This window comes from Cervus elaphus, chromosome 15, assembly GCF_910594005.1.
Source record: "Cervus elaphus chromosome 15, mCerEla1.1, whole genome shotgun sequence".
In the NCBI taxonomy this organism is placed as follows: domain Eukaryota; kingdom Metazoa; phylum Chordata; class Mammalia; order Artiodactyla; family Cervidae; genus Cervus; species Cervus elaphus.
In genome coordinates, this window is record NC_057829.1 from 61,718,999 (window position 1) to 61,735,547 (window position 16,549).

At 47.4% G+C, this 16,549-nt stretch overlaps 1 protein-coding gene across 2 annotated transcripts in view; it reads right to left on the reverse strand.

Annotated features, from left to right (window-relative positions):
* The window catches only part of SLIT1 (slit guidance ligand 1), a 165,723-nt gene that overhangs the window by 134,937 nt on the left and 14,237 nt on the right, over positions 1-16,549 (reverse strand). For both annotated transcript variants that reach the window (XM_043926435.1, XM_043926436.1), the window contains exons 2-4: positions 11,319-11,390; positions 9,094-9,165; positions 4,068-4,139 (exon numbers count right to left, since the gene is read on the reverse strand). In XM_043926435.1, the coding sequence (XP_043782370.1) occupies positions 4,068-4,139; positions 9,094-9,165; positions 11,319-11,390 (216 nt within the window). The remainder of the gene's footprint in view (positions 1-4,067; positions 4,140-9,093; positions 9,166-11,318; positions 11,391-16,549) is intronic.

A 16,549-nucleotide genomic window follows, 5' to 3' on the forward strand; every position in this document is an offset into this window, starting at 1 on the left:
ATAGGTGGGCTTAAGAAATATCAAGAGAAAAAAAAAAAAAAAGAAATATCAAGAGGAAAAAAATTACAGTCGACAGACTGGGAGAAAATATTTGCAAATGATGCTACTGAAAGAGATTAATTTCCAAGGTATATAAACAGTCCATCCAGCTTAATATTAAAAAAAATCCAATCAAAAAATGAGCAGAAGCCCTCAATAGACTTTTTTCCAAAGAAGATATCCAGATGGCCAACAGGCACATGAAAAGATGTTCAATACTGCTAATTATCAGAGAAATGCAAATCAAAACTACAATGAGGTATCACTTCACACAGTTAGAATGGCCATCATTAAAGAGTCTATAAATAAGAAATGCTGGAGAGAATGTGGAGAAAAAGGAACCCTCCTCCTATCCTGTTGGTGGGAATATAAATTGGTATAGTCACTATGGAGAAGAGTATGGAGGTTCCTTGAAAAAATACTAAAAATAGTGTTACCATATGATACAGCAATCCCTGAGCATACATCCAGAGCAAACTCTAATTTAAAAAGATACATGTACCCCATTGTTCATAGCAGCAGTATATTCAATTGCCAAAACATGGAAGCAGCCTAAAATGCCCATCAGTAGATGAATGGATAAAGATGTGTATATATAGTTAGCTAGTGTTTGTCCCTCAGTCCAACTCTTTGCGACCCCATGGACTGTAGCCTGCCAGGCTTCTCTGTCCATGGGATTTTCTAGGCAAGAACACTGGAGTGGGTTGCCATTTCCTTCTCCAGAGAATCTTCCCGACCCAGGGGTAGAACTCAGGTCTCCTGCATTGCAGGCAGAATCTTTACCATCTGAGCCACCAGGATTTACAACAGAATACTACTCACTCATTAAAAAAAGAAATGAAATAATGCTTTTTGCAGCAACATGGATGGACCTAGAGATTATCATATTAGGTGAAATAAGTCAGAAAGAGAAAGGCAAACATGCTATGATATGATTTATATGTGAAATCCAAAAAAAATTATATAAATGAACTTATTTACAAAACAGACTCACAGACATGGAAAACAAACTTATGGTTAATTACTAAAGAGGATAGCACGGGGTGGGAGGAGATATAAATTAGGAGTTTGGAATTAACATACACAGTACTATACAAAAATAAACAACAAGGACTTTCTATATTAAATATCTTATGATAAACCATAATGAAAAAGAAATATATATATATATATATATATATATATATATATATGGGTATAACTGAATCACTTGGCTATACAGTAGAACATTGTAAATTGACTATACTTCAATTTTGCAATGGTTAAAAAAAAGAGGAGAGCTAGAGAAAACAGTTTCCCTTCATCCAGGCCAGCTATGCTCCTGGATAAGGACTGGCTTAGTTAGGGACTAGACAGTTAGATAGGTCGACATACACAGCATCCACACACACAGTAGAATATTATTCAGCCATGAGAAAGAAGGAAATCCTGCCATTTGTGACAGCATGTGTGGACCCCAAGGGATTATGCTAAGTGAAATAAGTCAAAGACAAATGCTGCATGGTCTCACTTATGTGTGTGTATGTAAGTTGCTCAGTCGTGTCTGACTCTTTGTGACCCCACAGACTGTAGCTCACCAGGCTTCTATGTTCATGGGATTTCCCAGGCAAGAATATTGGAGTGGGTTGCCACTTCCTTCTCCAGGGGATCTTCCCAACCTAGGAATTGAACTTGGGTCTCCTAGGCAAATTCTCTGTTGTCTGAGCCACCAGGGAAGCCTGGTATCACTTACGTGAGAAATCTAAAAAAAATGTCAAATTCATAGAAGCAGAGTAGAAAAACAGTTGCCAGAGGCTGTGGGATGAACAAATAAAGAGAGGTTGGTAACAGAGTACAATCTAATGTATGACATGATCACTATTGTTGATAACACAGTCCTGACATAATTGGAATTTACTGAAAAAGTAAAACTTGAATGCCCTCAATAAAAAGATAAATATGTGAGATAACAGATATGTTGAAGAACTGGATGGAAGCAGGGGACCCTTTCATCATGTTTGTGTGTATCAAATTATCACAGTACACACTTCAAGTAATTTCAATTTTGTTTGTCAATTATACCTTAGCAAAGCTGAAATTTAAAAATAAACTTAAAAGTTTTTAAAAATAAAATAAGTGACAGAGGATCAAAGCAGTGTCCAGAACTTAACAGCAACAAGGGACCTGCTCCATACCCTGGATGGTGAAGGGCATCCATGTGACCGAAGAAAGTCAAAGCAGGTGAATAATGCTGGGAGAGTAGGGGCCAATGTGCAAAGGGCTAAGAGGGCTTGAGAGAAGGGAAAAGAAAAGCACAGAAGGGGACCAGGAGAAAAGATGTTCAGGATGAATTTTTGCAATGTTACAGTTGTGATAACTCCCGTAAGGGGCAGCTCAGAGAAAGGACAGAACAAGACTAAACAAGAGCTGCTAGGGCTCAGTCAGGACAAGGCCAGCTGCCCACCAGGACCAGTAGCAGCATGGACCTTGTGTGCAAGAGCTGGCCCCCAGGATAAGGGGCTGCCCAGGCTGCTGGGAAGGATCTTGTGTCTTCAGCCATCAAGGAAAGAAAAGTCAAGCCACCCTGGATGGGCCTGGCACCAAAGGGCCTGACTACCAGTTATAGGGGGGCTGACAGAGAAGGCCCAGCTCGAGCCCAAGGGTGGCAAAGGCCAGCAGAAGAGATCCTCACTGAGAGATCGTCTCCATCTCTGTGGAGAGACCTCCAGGTCAGAAGAAGGAAACAGGAAGTGACCAGAGAGACCAACTGGACAGAACTGAAAGTTAGAGCTCCACCCTAAAACAAAACCTGGAAAGCAGGATCCATGAGAAATTCTGTGGCTGCCTTCAGACCACTGGGCTTACCAAGAAGTGGCAATCAGGACAGAGGCGGAAAGAACCAGCCGTATTTAATCAGAGGAAAGAGATCAAGCGCCAGGCTCCACAGGCACACCTCTCAGCAGCCCCACGGTGCCAACCCCCACCCAGCCCCCACCCTTTGGTCTTACCCATTGCATCTCCAGACTTACCTGCACCGCCACCTATATGGGGTCCTATAAGCTTCTTTGGGGAAGAACCGGCAGCCCAGTATCTCACACAGTGCTCTGCTGGGCACGCAGGAGGTCCAAACCAATGGTTTTTCAGGTTTGTTAATGATAACTAAACCTCCCAACTCAAAATTTAAAAACCTGAAAACCCCCCAAAATTGAACAAAAGTACTGTACTTGATTGTTCTAGGTACTTACAGAAAGTAAAGCTAGAAAAATCAAAACTTATTAAAAATCTATTTAGGGCTCAAAGTTAAGAAAACGTTTCTAATATGCAGATGTGTCCAACAATGGAATTGGCTGCCCAAGGAGGTGATGAACTCCCCACTGGAAGTAGCCAAGCAAAGATTAAAAGACTATACATACACTAAGAGGCTGAAGAAGAGATTCCTTAGGTAATCTCTAAGGTCCTGTTCAACCCAAGATCCCAGAAAATGAAATGTACAGGAGAACAATTACAGGCATATCTGGTAAATCATGAAGCCACAGAATTGGCCACTACATTTTAAACTTGAAAGAAGCACATTTACAACAAATAAAAGCATAACTTCATGCCATGGTTAACAAGCTAGCAGACCTCATTACTCTGAGTTGAAAATAGATCCAAGAAGGGCTTATTTGAATGAATAACATTCCACCCAAGGAAGGTTATCAAAGGCAGCAAGAGATGCATGAGAACGGGCGTCCCTATAAAGTCTGGCATCACGACTGGAAAGCGTGCCCACCCCAAGAACATCACCACACCACACTGTCAGAGGCAGCACACAGAACTGGACAGACTACTGATTCTATCAAGTGCTTGCCATGGAGAAATGTCCTGAAAAGCACTGCAGAAAGATGGCCTTAGATCACCTGGACGATGCCTGCCAGGTCAGGAGTGTGGGGGTCACGGTCATGGGAAGGTCCAGGCTCCACTGACCACACACTGCTCCCCCACCCCCAACAGGGCATGGGATAAGACCACAGATTTCATCTGTGGAGCATCCATGGAGCATCACTCACAGCCTCGACAGAGCCTGGTTATTCTGGAACAGCAGCTCTGGTAACGTGTGCAGCAGGTTCCGGTTGAGTCGTCTGAAAAAGAGAAGAGAGGAGAGGTTGGAAATGGCCAAACTGTCCAGGAAACCCAAAAGACTTTTCAAAAAGCACAGGATTCAGAGTCAGAGGTCCCAGCATTCAAATCCTAACATGTCACTGTGTAACCCCAGGGAGGCACCTTCTCTGAGCCTCAGTTTCTTCATCTGTAAAGTGAGAAATCCACCATCCAACTTTGGGGAGGATAAGAATAGAACATCTGAAAGCCCCTCAATGGAGGACCTGACATGTCTTGGCCAGTCAGTAAAAAGAGCATCTTTCCTTCCATTAGTCCCTCCATGCCCATCATTATCTTCACTTTAGATTTTCAAGTCCCTGTATAATGTATCAGGCACTGATTCAAATGTTATCTGTTTGTGAACTGGATACCTGACTACTCTTGAAATGTGAGATATACCCTAATGGGATAGGATTGACCACGGGGTTCTGATTCTTTATTGCTTTCATCCACATTTGGCTCAAGGGTGATTCAACAGTTTTATTGCTTTAGGTCTTTTTTTCAAATTGAAAATATCATTATAGATTTTTTAAATTATTTATGAAAATACATGCTTAATATTTTTTTAAAAGCCCCAAATAGTAGAAGAGAAAGCATTAAGCCACCTGAATTTTTCTCACTCAACAATTTGTGGATGTCTTTCCATGCCAGACAGGCTTCCCTGGTGGCTCAGACTGTAAAGAATCTGCCTGCAAAACAGGAGACCCGGGTTCCATTCCTTGTTCAGGAAGATCCCTTGGAGAATGAAATGGCTACCCACTCAAGTATTCCTAGAGAATTCTATGGACAGAGGAGCCTGGCTGGCTGTAGTCCATGGAGTCTCAAAGAGTTAGACACAACTGAGTGACTAACACTTTCGCTTTCTTTTCCATGCCAGACAATAGAAAATGACAAATCTATTTTTAATTATGTTACTTTTAGTATGTCCATCATTTCTAATTCTTCTATAGCTGGAAGATTATTTAGTACTATAGACATAGGCAGGAGTAAGAAGTCTGGCTCTGGAATGTGGCCTTAAAAGACAATGCAGGAAAAAACTCAAACTTGTCTGAGGAAGGCAGTGAAGTTTAACCTGACTCATCTTGACACCCTCGGTAACCAATTCTCTGACACTGGAGTGCAGGATTCCTGCCCAACAGCAGGGGCTATGGGAGGTGGGGGGAGTGACACCTATAAAGTATGAAGCTTTGGCACTCACACTGTGTCCGTGGACCACCTACAGGAGGATCACCTAGGAAGCTGGTGAGAGAGGCACGTCCCAGGCTACCCCAGACCTGTTGATTGGGGCTCTACATCTAACCAGATCCCCAAGTGACCTGAGTGCACATCAGGGTTGAGAAGCACTGGTGTCAAATGCAGCCCCCGTCTTCTAGTCTATGTGTGTGGGTGCTCAGTCACATCTGACTCTTTTCAATTCCACCGACTGTAGCCCACCAGGCTCCTCTGTCCATGGGATTTTCCAGGCAAGAATACTGGAATGGGTTGCCATTCCCTCTTCCAGGGGATCTTCCTGACCCAGGGATCAAACCCGAGTCTCCTGCATCTCCTGCATTGGCAGGTAGATTCTTTAGCACTGAGCCACCAGGGAACCCCTAGTCTACCATATATTTTGAATTTCCCACAACCATCTCCTTTAATAGCTCGAGAGGATGATAAACCAACTGGGCATAAGCTTTCTTCTCCTGGAGGGAGGAGGAAATATAATTTGATGAGCTCCGTCTCATTGGTCTATGGTTACCTTCTAGGAGGTCAACTTTTCATCTGATGTGTGAGAAAGGTACCATTTTCCAACACAGGACAGTTAGAGTTACTATCTTAGACCAGCTGGAAGAAGTTTACTCTAAAGGGCAGGCTCCTAGGGAAACACATCATTGCCTTGGGGGGAATAAAAGACCACCAATGTAATCCTTAAAGCAACAGGCGTAGATATCAGATCGCTTCAATTTCCTTAACCTCATCCAATAAATTAATCCTATATTTACACTGCATGGTAATCACTGGGTTTTGTTTTGTTTTGTTTTCCCCCAAGACTTTCTCACTTTCCTGGCTTCGGTTTCTGAAAAACACTTAAAAGGAAAAGACTTTCAACTGCTAAAGTGGAAAATCAAAGGACAACAAAGGAGGGACCTAGCATGTGGAGTGACCTACAGAAAGCTGAGAAAAATGACAGCGGTAGTAAGGCCCTGACCGGCCTCATTTTGTGCCAGGCACTGGGATAAATGCATTGTAGGCACTACCTCAGCATCGGAGGGAGGCAGAAGGAAAAGGTGACTTTCTCTCTTTTGAGTACAAAGCGCACACGTAACCTCCCATCTCCTCCCTGAAATGACCCCGGAGAAGGTTTGACCATCACCATCTCACCACGTGGCTGGGCTCTCAGGTTCTGAGAATATGTTTGTAGGCCTGGCTGAGCTCTCTTTGATAGCTGAGGGAAGTGGGATGTCCAGAAGTGAATGACTCCCCCAAGTCACCACCGAATGGGAGAAGTGGGTTCTGAAGCCCACCTTTCCGTGGCTCCCACCCCACGTTACACATGCTCCTCCCCCTCAGCCCACTCAGAGTGACCGAGTGCTCTTCCCCCTTCAACATCAATCAACCAAACCCTGTGACCCACTCATTCTCACGGCCGGCAGCACGACACGCGTCTCTGCTTCTGCTGCGCTCAAATCTGTAACTACTTACAAGAACCAATCATGTCTGTTCCCAAACCTGCTTATGCCAGAGGTACTTATAATTATATAAATGAATGATGATTACATAGATGAATGAAATACTAGTGTGAAAAGAGAGTCATCTCTAGAAAAGCTGGTTGGCTGCCTTGGAAAGAATCACTATAACGAAAGATGCTAATTAAAGAGCTGTTGGGTAAAAGACTGGGAGGGTGGCAGGGGGAGGTCATAAAAGAAATTCACAATTTTCCAGCCAGATTGCTTCCGAGGGCCCTCTAAAAATCTCTCTCTGCCTTAAAGAAACTAAAAAGTAAGACATTGGCAAAAATTGAAAAAAAAAAAAAAAAAAAAAACACGGAACCAGGTCAGTAAATGCACATTTATAAGTTTTCACATCAAATGGATAGTTTCTATGACTCCCTACTTTATCCAACTTTTATGATTAACTGATCCACCACTGGTCTCCAACAAGTCAGAGGATAGGGTGTGGGCACTGGACTCCCCAGGGACAGAGCTGTCACACACCGCAGGAACAGCCTGCCATGCAGCTGCTGGTGACTCACCCAGGAAGAAAGAATCAGAAAAGGAGAGAAGGGACAAAAGTCTCCAGCTACACGTCATGACTTAAAAAAGAGGATCCTGCCCACCCTTGGGTGTCAGCAGCAGGTGTGGCGTGGGCCACCAGTCCTGACTAGATTCCCGCCCACCTCTTCTCCTCCCGCAGGGCATGGCAGCCCCGGAGCCAGAGCTGAAATGAGTAAGGACCAAATCACCCCACACAGAGAGGTCACGAGCATGTCTTTTGCTCTGAGCCTTGGAAAGAAAAAAAACATGGGATGAAATATCTGTTGTAGCTCTGGGCTCCTTATGGCTCAGTTTTAGACCTGGATAAGAAAAAGTTCAGCTTGGTTTTCCTCCAGGCTACAGGAAAGCAATGAGACAATCATCTTCTTTCCATTTACTTAATACCTCATTTTCTTTGAAGTAAAAGAGGAAAGTGAGGTGTTAGATTACAGCCATTAAGAGCTCAGGCTTTGGCGGCAAAATGATCTGGATTCTAATCCCCTCTTCTACATTTAATCACTTAATAATCATTTAATAAGGCAAGTGCCTTAACTTTTGTGCACCTCCGTTCTCATCTGAATGACACCACTGACCACAGTGTTGTTTTAAGGATTAAATGAGATATTGGAGGACAAAGTATTTATCTTGGTGCCTGGCATAGAGTAAGGCAATTGATAAAAGCTATAATTATCATCATAAACTCATTGGGGGAAAAAAATCCACAAAAAAGGAAAGCACAAAGAATAAAATTAAAGTGAGCTGTTATCCCACCACTCAGAGTAATGAGAGTTAACAATCTCAATTATTTTCTTCCTCTTGTACTCTGCACACATACAAGTTGATTTCATTCAAACAAAAGTCACTTCCTCCCTTTCCCACTTAACATTATACTAAGTGTGGACACATTCCTATGGCCTTAATAGTTCTTAAAAAAGGTGGTTTTATACCTTACATCTCCACCAGAATTTCTGTTTCCAACTTTTATTATATTTAAATACTGTGCAGTGAATACCCTGATATACATATTTTTAGTCATGTTTCTGATTATTTCCTTAAAATAAAATGGACTTTCTGATTCAAAAGGCATGAACTCTTGACACTTGCAGCCAAACCAAAGCAGAACAATGAGGCCAGTGGCCAACCCCACCTCACCCATACCACATTCCTTTTTTTTCCCTCATTATTGCCAATCTGAAATGCAAAAATTATCAAGAACTGTTTTCAAACTCAAAAGCCCCCAAAGGAACAAAGGATGCAAATCAGAAAATACCACCTTCAATTCTGTGCTGTGGCCCCAAGCACCCCAGACACTGCTTCTGGGGCGTCCCTGCAGTTGGTCCCCTGGGCACACCAGTGCTTCCTTTAAAGCCACACAAATCAGTGACTGGTTATATCTGGGGTATAAGATTATAGGAAGGAATTTCGCTTCCTCTGAACTGTGTAGATTTTTTGCCATGATGTATTTTCGGGGAACAACAGCACAGATCGCTGTGTTTAGAATTTGGGGTGAGGACCTCTCCAGCTGTCTTTGCCATCATCTCATGATGACGCTGCGACCCCGTCCATGCCGCCCCTGGCCCCCATCTGCAGGCAGGAGGCAGGCTGGGTGTGCAGCACTGGCTCCTCCCACCAGGCTCAACCTGCTTCAGTCCCCTCTGCCAGCCCCCACCGCCCTCCTGAGCCAGCACCCACGGATACTCACAGCCGCTCCAGCTCCTTCATGTCATCAAAAGCCCCTCGTTCCACCACTCCAATCTGGTTCTCCATCAGCTGCCTGGGGAAGCAAAGAGACAAGGACAGCTCCAGGATGGTGGACAAGGACTCCTAGAAATAGCTGGCAGGAGGGAGTGAAATAGGAGCAGTGCCCGAGACCACACATTCCCGAGCCCTGGCCTGAGTCAACACTTCTTCCCAGCTTCGTAAATTTCCAACACGGGCTCCTCCGCACACCCAGCCCTGACAGCAATTTGTGCTTCCCGCCCTACCCAGTACTGACCCTCTGAAGCTGTTAGCAGGGCAGAAGGCCATGGGGCACCAGAGCACGGGGCTATTGCTCCAAAGGCAAGCTCGGGGAAGCTGGTGCCCAGGCAGCAGGGGCTGGCCCAGAGGACACCCGTCCGCGGGGCAGAGCAGGGGGAACTGACCAGTCGCGGGGGGAAGGGAGCTTGTGCCAGCTGAGCACAGCCCACACATGCAGCAAACACACTCTGCAGTTGGCAGACGACACCCACTCGGCCAGCGCCCCCACTCCGCCTGGCCACATCTGCTGCCAACTGAACCACCTGGCTCGGGGGACTCTTCCCCTCCTCAACGCCAACGCGGCCTGAAACCCAGGGCATCTGGCTGACAAGGCAGCATTTTTCACCAGCAGATCACTTGCTGCACGGTAATTTCTGAGCTCATCAAGTATGTCTTTCTCCCATGTTTTCCCCTCCCTCCCCTCAAGCAGGTGGCTTATGGGGTCCCACAAGGGCCTCGGATGAGGTCTGGGGCAGGGCAGGGGGCGGAAACTGCTACTGGACACTCCTCTTCCTCTGCTTTGTTTCCAAACAACTGGGCTGGTGAGGAGGTTATGCTGGAGGCTAGGGGTGGGGTGGGGTGTGGGATAACACCAAGATGGAAAGGGGGCTTCACCAGACTCAGAAGAGGTTCCTGGAGCCTGGGAAGGGGTCAGAGTCAGGGGTCCTGGAGAATCAGAAACCCCCTCCCCAGTGATGGACAGCTATGATCCCAGAGAGGATCAACCACAGGCTCACCAGCTCCTCCAAAGATCTTCCAAGCCACAAAGTCAATCGTTCTGAGAGAACCAGGCCCCAGGACCCCTGCATTACCCCGGGAGTAGGGAATGAAGGACCCTATGCCCATAATGAATTTCCTGTCAGCCAGATGGGATGCTGAAACTGGCTCAAAGTTGAAACTGAGTTGAAGCAGAGAAAATAAAGAACTGCAGTTCTTCCCTGACACCTGTGTTTGCAGGTTGAGACATTCAGAGGAGGAGAGGTGAAGGGATTCACCCCTTCCCCTCACTCCTCACCCCTGCCCAGCCCGACAAGGCAGGTGCCATGGATAACTCCTTTGCTGGCTGGTGGCCAAGCCCAACAAAGCCATACCTGCCACCTCCAATGTCTGCCACTGCCAGGCACCTGAAGGGGTCACCTCTGTCCTCAACTGCCCCCAGTAACTTCCTCTTCAAATCAAGGGGTCTGTGGCCTCGCTGGGAAGTCTTTCTGCGGCACAAGTTCAAAAGAGCTGTGGAGACTGTTACAGACTGCATCGGGCCATTCTCCTCCCCAGAATTCATACACAGAAGTTCTTGGGATTCTATTTAGAGGTAAGGCCTTCAGGTACAGAATTAAGGCTAAATGAGGTCTTAGGGGTGGGGCCCTAGTCTGACAGGACTGGTGCCTTCATAAGAAGAAGAGACACAGAGATGTCTCTGTGCACATACACAGGAAAGGCCACTTGAGGACACAGCAAGAAGGTGGCCAGGAGCAGAGGCCTCCCCAAACCAACCCTGATGGCATCCTGGCCTTAGACTTTTAGCCCCCAGAACTGTGAGAAAATTAATTTCTGTTGTTTAACCACCCAGTCGGTGGCCTTCTGCTATGGCAGCTTGAGCAGACCTGGTCTTCCCTCACCCCAGAAGCCAGCCAATGGACAAGGCAGACCCATCTTCCCAGGTCCTGCCAGGCAGTGACCACTGGTACCCACTCCACACCCAGTTTTCTCAGTCATGTGTGAGGCAGTGGCCACTCCAGGTCAGAACTTAGTAGCACCTCAACCCACTGCTCACGTGACCCCAAGACTGACTATGCAGGGAAGGGGCCCTGCTGGCCTACAGCCCTACGACCCACAGCTCTGCCATGAGACCACTGCTGAGCCGGGAGAGCAGGAGAAAGGTTACAAGGGGCAGCATCTCATACTCACAGCACCCGCAGCTGCTTGAGTCCTGCGAAGTCGTTCTTGTGGATCCGAGTGATGTTGTTGCCATTGAGTTCCCTGGTGGGGGAGAGGAGAGAAGGAGATGGTGAGCTGCCCATGGTGGGCCTCAGGCCAGTGCTCAGCTCCAGGTTGCCTCTCCACGTGGCTCAAGTCAGTCTCTCACCAATGAGACTGGGTGCTTTCCAGCCAAGCTCCAGGACCCCAAGTCTATGTTGTCCTAGCAAGCTGGGGGACTTCCCTGGTGGTCTAGTGGTTTGGAGTCTGCATTTCCACTGCTGGGGGCATGGGCTCGAACCCTGGCCAGGGAACTAAGGTCCCTCATGCTGAGTAGTGCAGCCAAAAAAACAAAACAAACAAAAAAAACTAAGACCTCTTTGCAGCAGATGTTCAACCAACAGGAACACTCAGGGCCCAGGCTCACTACTGGGAGTGCTCCAGAACCCCAAAACATGGCTTTTGCCTTGAAATAGCTCAGTCTCATTGAAAAGACAAGACATTCTCACAGGAAAGAGCTTGGAAATTATCTAGTTAGAGAGGCTCTTCAGGCAGAATCGCCATTGAGCCTCAGTTTCCTCATCTGTAAACTGGGGGTAGTAACTGTTTGCCTCACAGGATTAAAATAAGGCATGAACAAGTAACGAGCATGGCCCACACACGGAAAGGACCCCTTTGGGGATATCACTACCATCACCTGGCTCCCAAGAGTTATCCATATTCAGAGGAGACAGCAGAGAGGGCCGTGACATCAAAGGAGCTAAGAAAGTGGGACTCAAGCTGAGGCCCCAAAGACAAGGCACAGCCACAGCAAGAGTGATGGAGTGAACATTCCAGGGAAGGAGAAAATACAGAATGTGTGGGTATCAGGGGAGGAGACAGGCTAAGGGTTGGAAGCCATGGGAAGCAGGATTGGGGGATAGTGGGCTCTGATTGAAGAGAGCCTGAGAAAGCAAGCAGAAGACAGACAGGGAGCCAGTGTGGCTCCGGGCAGGAGCTGCCTTGAGACCAGTCCTGCAGAGGGGACAGGAGGACAAGGCCCAGGCAGGGAGCCCCGATCCCACAACTATAGTGGCTCCTCCCCTCACACCATCCAGGCCTCCAGTTCTTCCTCCCTCCCAAGGCCATGCTCCTCCCTTGGCCCTCCCAATCATGCCCTGGGCACCCTGGACACGGACCCCACCTCAGAGGCCGACTGGCCTCGCCTCCTTTCCCCTTTCACCCAGCCTCCCAGGGAAAGCTCACTCGGCCCCTGCAGGCCGTTCCTCTTCATGAGAACCCAGTCCAGCCTCGGAAAGGGGGGCCACTCCAGGGGTCAGGCACTCCACTCCTAAGAGAGTTCATCCACGGAGCCACACACAGCGGACTCTCACTCAGGGCCAGCTCCAAGCCCAGCTGTCACCTTCACACCTAACCTGTCTTCCTGTGCAGCCCCGTGCTCCCAGTCACACGGCCTCCTCCTCTTTCTCACCATCATCATGGTCCCCAACACATTTAACAACAACCTAAGAGCACCCATCCCAACACACACGCACGCACACACACACACACACACACACACACACACACACACTTACCTGCAGCCCAGTCTCCTCATTTACCAACTTTGGTCAAAGGTTCTAGCTGTGGCCACTGTCCCAACCCAAGTCCAAGCTATTTTGAAAAACACCAAGTTCCCTTTCCTAGAAGTGTTTTGGAAGTGTGATGTTCTAGAGTTGCTTCCACCAAAAACAAGGTGACGCTGGTTTCCACACACTTCGGGAGATGGGCTTTGTGTGCACCCTCACAAGATGCTGGAAGGCAGTTACTGTGTCTTACAGACGAGAAAAGAGAGTCTCAGGTGCAGCACCTTCACGAGGTCACACCTGGTGATGACAGAGCAGGGATCCCAACCCATAGTCATCTGATCCTGGAGCCCAGGCTTCTTCCTCCCACCAGGCCAGGGTCTCTCCCCAGGTTGACAAGCCGGTAATTCATTCAACCCATCACTGTCTCTGCCCTTTCCCTGAGCCTGGCTCCTGATCCTTCAGAGCAGCTGGAAAAACTCGTTCCCTGCTCCTTACCTCTTTTCTAACAGGATCTCTCTGAGGGGCTTGAGGCCTGTCCAAGGTAACGGAGCCCTTCCCACTCTAAATGCTGGGGATGCCTTCCCCACTCAAGACAGGTTCTTTTGAAAGTAAAGGACTCTTTTTGTTGAACCTAACACGTTCCCCTGAAACAGCCACCTCTGAGCCTCTCTTTGCTGCTCCTTCTGCAACATGACCCTGCTTCAAACAATGAGAATGTCTTCTTGAAGTCCTGAAACCTGGTCCCATACTTTGGGAGGTCCTGTTGAAACTTTCATCCCTGAATCCCAAACCTCAAGGTTTTTGATTATAAGCACAAAAATATGAAATTTAAATGGACAGCGACAGAGCAGCACTTCGTTAAGCTTCAGTGCCTCTGTGAAACTGAATGTCATGCACCCACTGAAAATGATAGAGATTTCTTTGTGTTGACCAGGGAAGACTCCTCGATGCAGCACTTGGGAAAAGGGTTTTAATACAGCTTGCACGCCCTGAGCCCCCTTATGTAAAAACTCACAGGCTGTAAGTACAGGTCTATGCACAGAATGAGTTTGCTGGGGGTGATTTGCCACATTCCTTATTTCTACATTGTTTGAATTTTTAAGAGATCTATACTTTTTAAGCCAACAAAATAGGCAAGTTATGGTGCTGAAAAATAAGAGCAATATGTGTACATTATTGAATTTTTTCAATTTCCTGAAGAATAAAGAAAAAAATTAAAATCATACATAAGCTCATCACCCAGAAAGAACCCCCTGTTAATATTCTGGAATATTTTCTCTCAAGCATTTGGATACAAGTTTTACATTGTGGAGATAATTTGACAAATATTTTTTGAACACTTGCTATTCACAAAGCATTTTGCAAAACTCACTTTGTATCTAAAGATACAACAGTGAGTGAGACATAAATGGTATACACACCTTCTACAATGTCATTCCGTGCTCAATCTCCACTTATGATTTTATCGAAATGAAGGATCCCCTTCATTGGATATATCAAGTAAAGCGGCATGTCCTGATTCCTTGTTACTGGAACACATGGGCTGTTTTGATATTGTTCAATAATAAATAATATCACATAAAGTTCAGTGGGCATTTGGGAGGAATACGTTCCTGGAAACAGAATTACTCAGCCAAAGGTCATGAGAAATCTTGAATTTTACAATCATTCACTCATTCCTTCTCATGGCAACCATGGTTCATCAGGCAATTGACTACAATAATTATTCAATTCACAGACAGCAAAATGAAGCAAAGACAGATGTTAAGACGTGTCTGAACAAGGCAGAGCCCAAATGGAGCTCCAAATCCCTGAGGGTGGAATCCCCATACCCGGGCAGACTGTGGGGAGGATCGCAGGGACTGGTGGTGATGCTGTCTTAAATCTGCCTCTCTTCTCGTCTTTGCCACCAGGCTCCACAGAGCAGACTCTGGGGCGCATTCCTCAGCCATCAATGGCCTCCAACCTCTCCTCCTCACTTCCTGCACCCCCTCTCCACTCCCAGTCCAGAGAAGACCTGGGACAGGCAGACAGAGGAGGACAATGATGCAGACATCAGAGCAAACACAGCCCTTCTCTCTGGAGGCCCTGCTGGTGGCTTCCAGGCAAGGATGTCGACAGAGGTCGGCCCACCCCCTCCCAGCCTCCCCCATCAGCCTTGTTCTCTAACCCAGAGTTAAACTGAGTGCCTCCTCTCAAGGGAGAGCCCTCAAGAAGACAGCCTGTGAGGCAGGCAGAGCTCTCATCGGGCTCTGAGGTCCAGGGCTGCAGCTTAAGAAGTCATTATGGCCACTTGGCCTGACAGACTGGCCTCCACTGTCCCCACTCTCTCCCCTCACCCAGGTGGCCCACCAGGATCGAGCTTGCAACCTGGCCCGGCCACTTCCCCTGGAACCCTCTGCACAGGCTGCTGGAATGAGGCAAGGGGGTCATTTTTCGCCAGTGCCTGATTCCTGCAACAGGTGGTCCTTGAATGTTGCCATGGAGACCCCTCCCTAGCAAGCCGCCTGGGAAAAACGGAGAAGCTACTGTGACCTTCAGACCTTTGCAGCCAGAGCGGCCAAATGGGGCGGGCCCTCTGGGGGCAATTCCCAGCCTCAGGAATAAGTTAGGATGCAGAGCTACCCTGGGCTCCCCAAGGTTCCTGCCACCAGAGCCCACACCCAGCACTTCTCTCTACTGGGCACCTCTGCGTGTAGGCTCTGAGCCAACTCTAAGCATACTTCCTTTCATCTCACCACACATGGTAGCCTACGAGATGAAGCATGTTTTCTCTATCTTGCTGATAAGGAAACTAAGGCAGAAATTGGTGACGAAATTTCCCCCATGCCATGCAGCTCATAAGCAGTGGGGCTGGGACCAAACCATACCCAGGCCACTGCATGTCCAGCTCTTTCCCCTTCATCACGAGATCTTGCACTACAGAATTCTGTCTATCCCACCCCTCACCTTGAGCAACCGGGCCTTGGACGGGGCTTAGAACAACTTAGATAGGACATCCTGGGGCCTTATGGTAAGACCGTGGACTCTATCCAAGCAACACTGTCAGGTGGCTAAGAGTTCAGGCTTTAAAGCCAGATTATCCGGCTTCAAATTCCTGCTCTACCGTCGCTAGCTGTGTGACCCTGGGCACAAAGTCCAACTTCTCTGTGCCTCAGGTTCCCCATTTGTAAAATGAAGACAATGATGACACCCACCTCTTAGAGGTGTGGTGAGGTTTAAATGAATGACTTGACTACTTCTAAAGCACCAAGAGCAGTGCCTGGCATACATAAATGCTCTCTACATCAATATTGCCTGATGTGATCACTCTTACTCCTCCTGTTGTTTTTTTGTTTCCCACAAGGACCATAGCCCCACTAGAAGCCTGGTGCTGGCCTAGCTGGACCACGCTGAGCAGGGAAGAGCCAGCTGCTCCTGCCCTGCAGAGCCCCAGATGCCGCAGATGCCCTGAGATGATCCTCCCTCTTCCAAAAGTAATGCATCCATCCTTCTCCCTGATCCTTCTTACCAGGAGGAAAGACCCTCCAGTGGCAAATGGCCCTGATTCCCATCTGTTCCTGTGTGGTCTCAACCTGAAAGGAAAACCTCGGTGGTAAAAGATTTTGGAGAAAATCCTCTAAAGCAAAATTACCGAGGAAAAAACAAAAACAC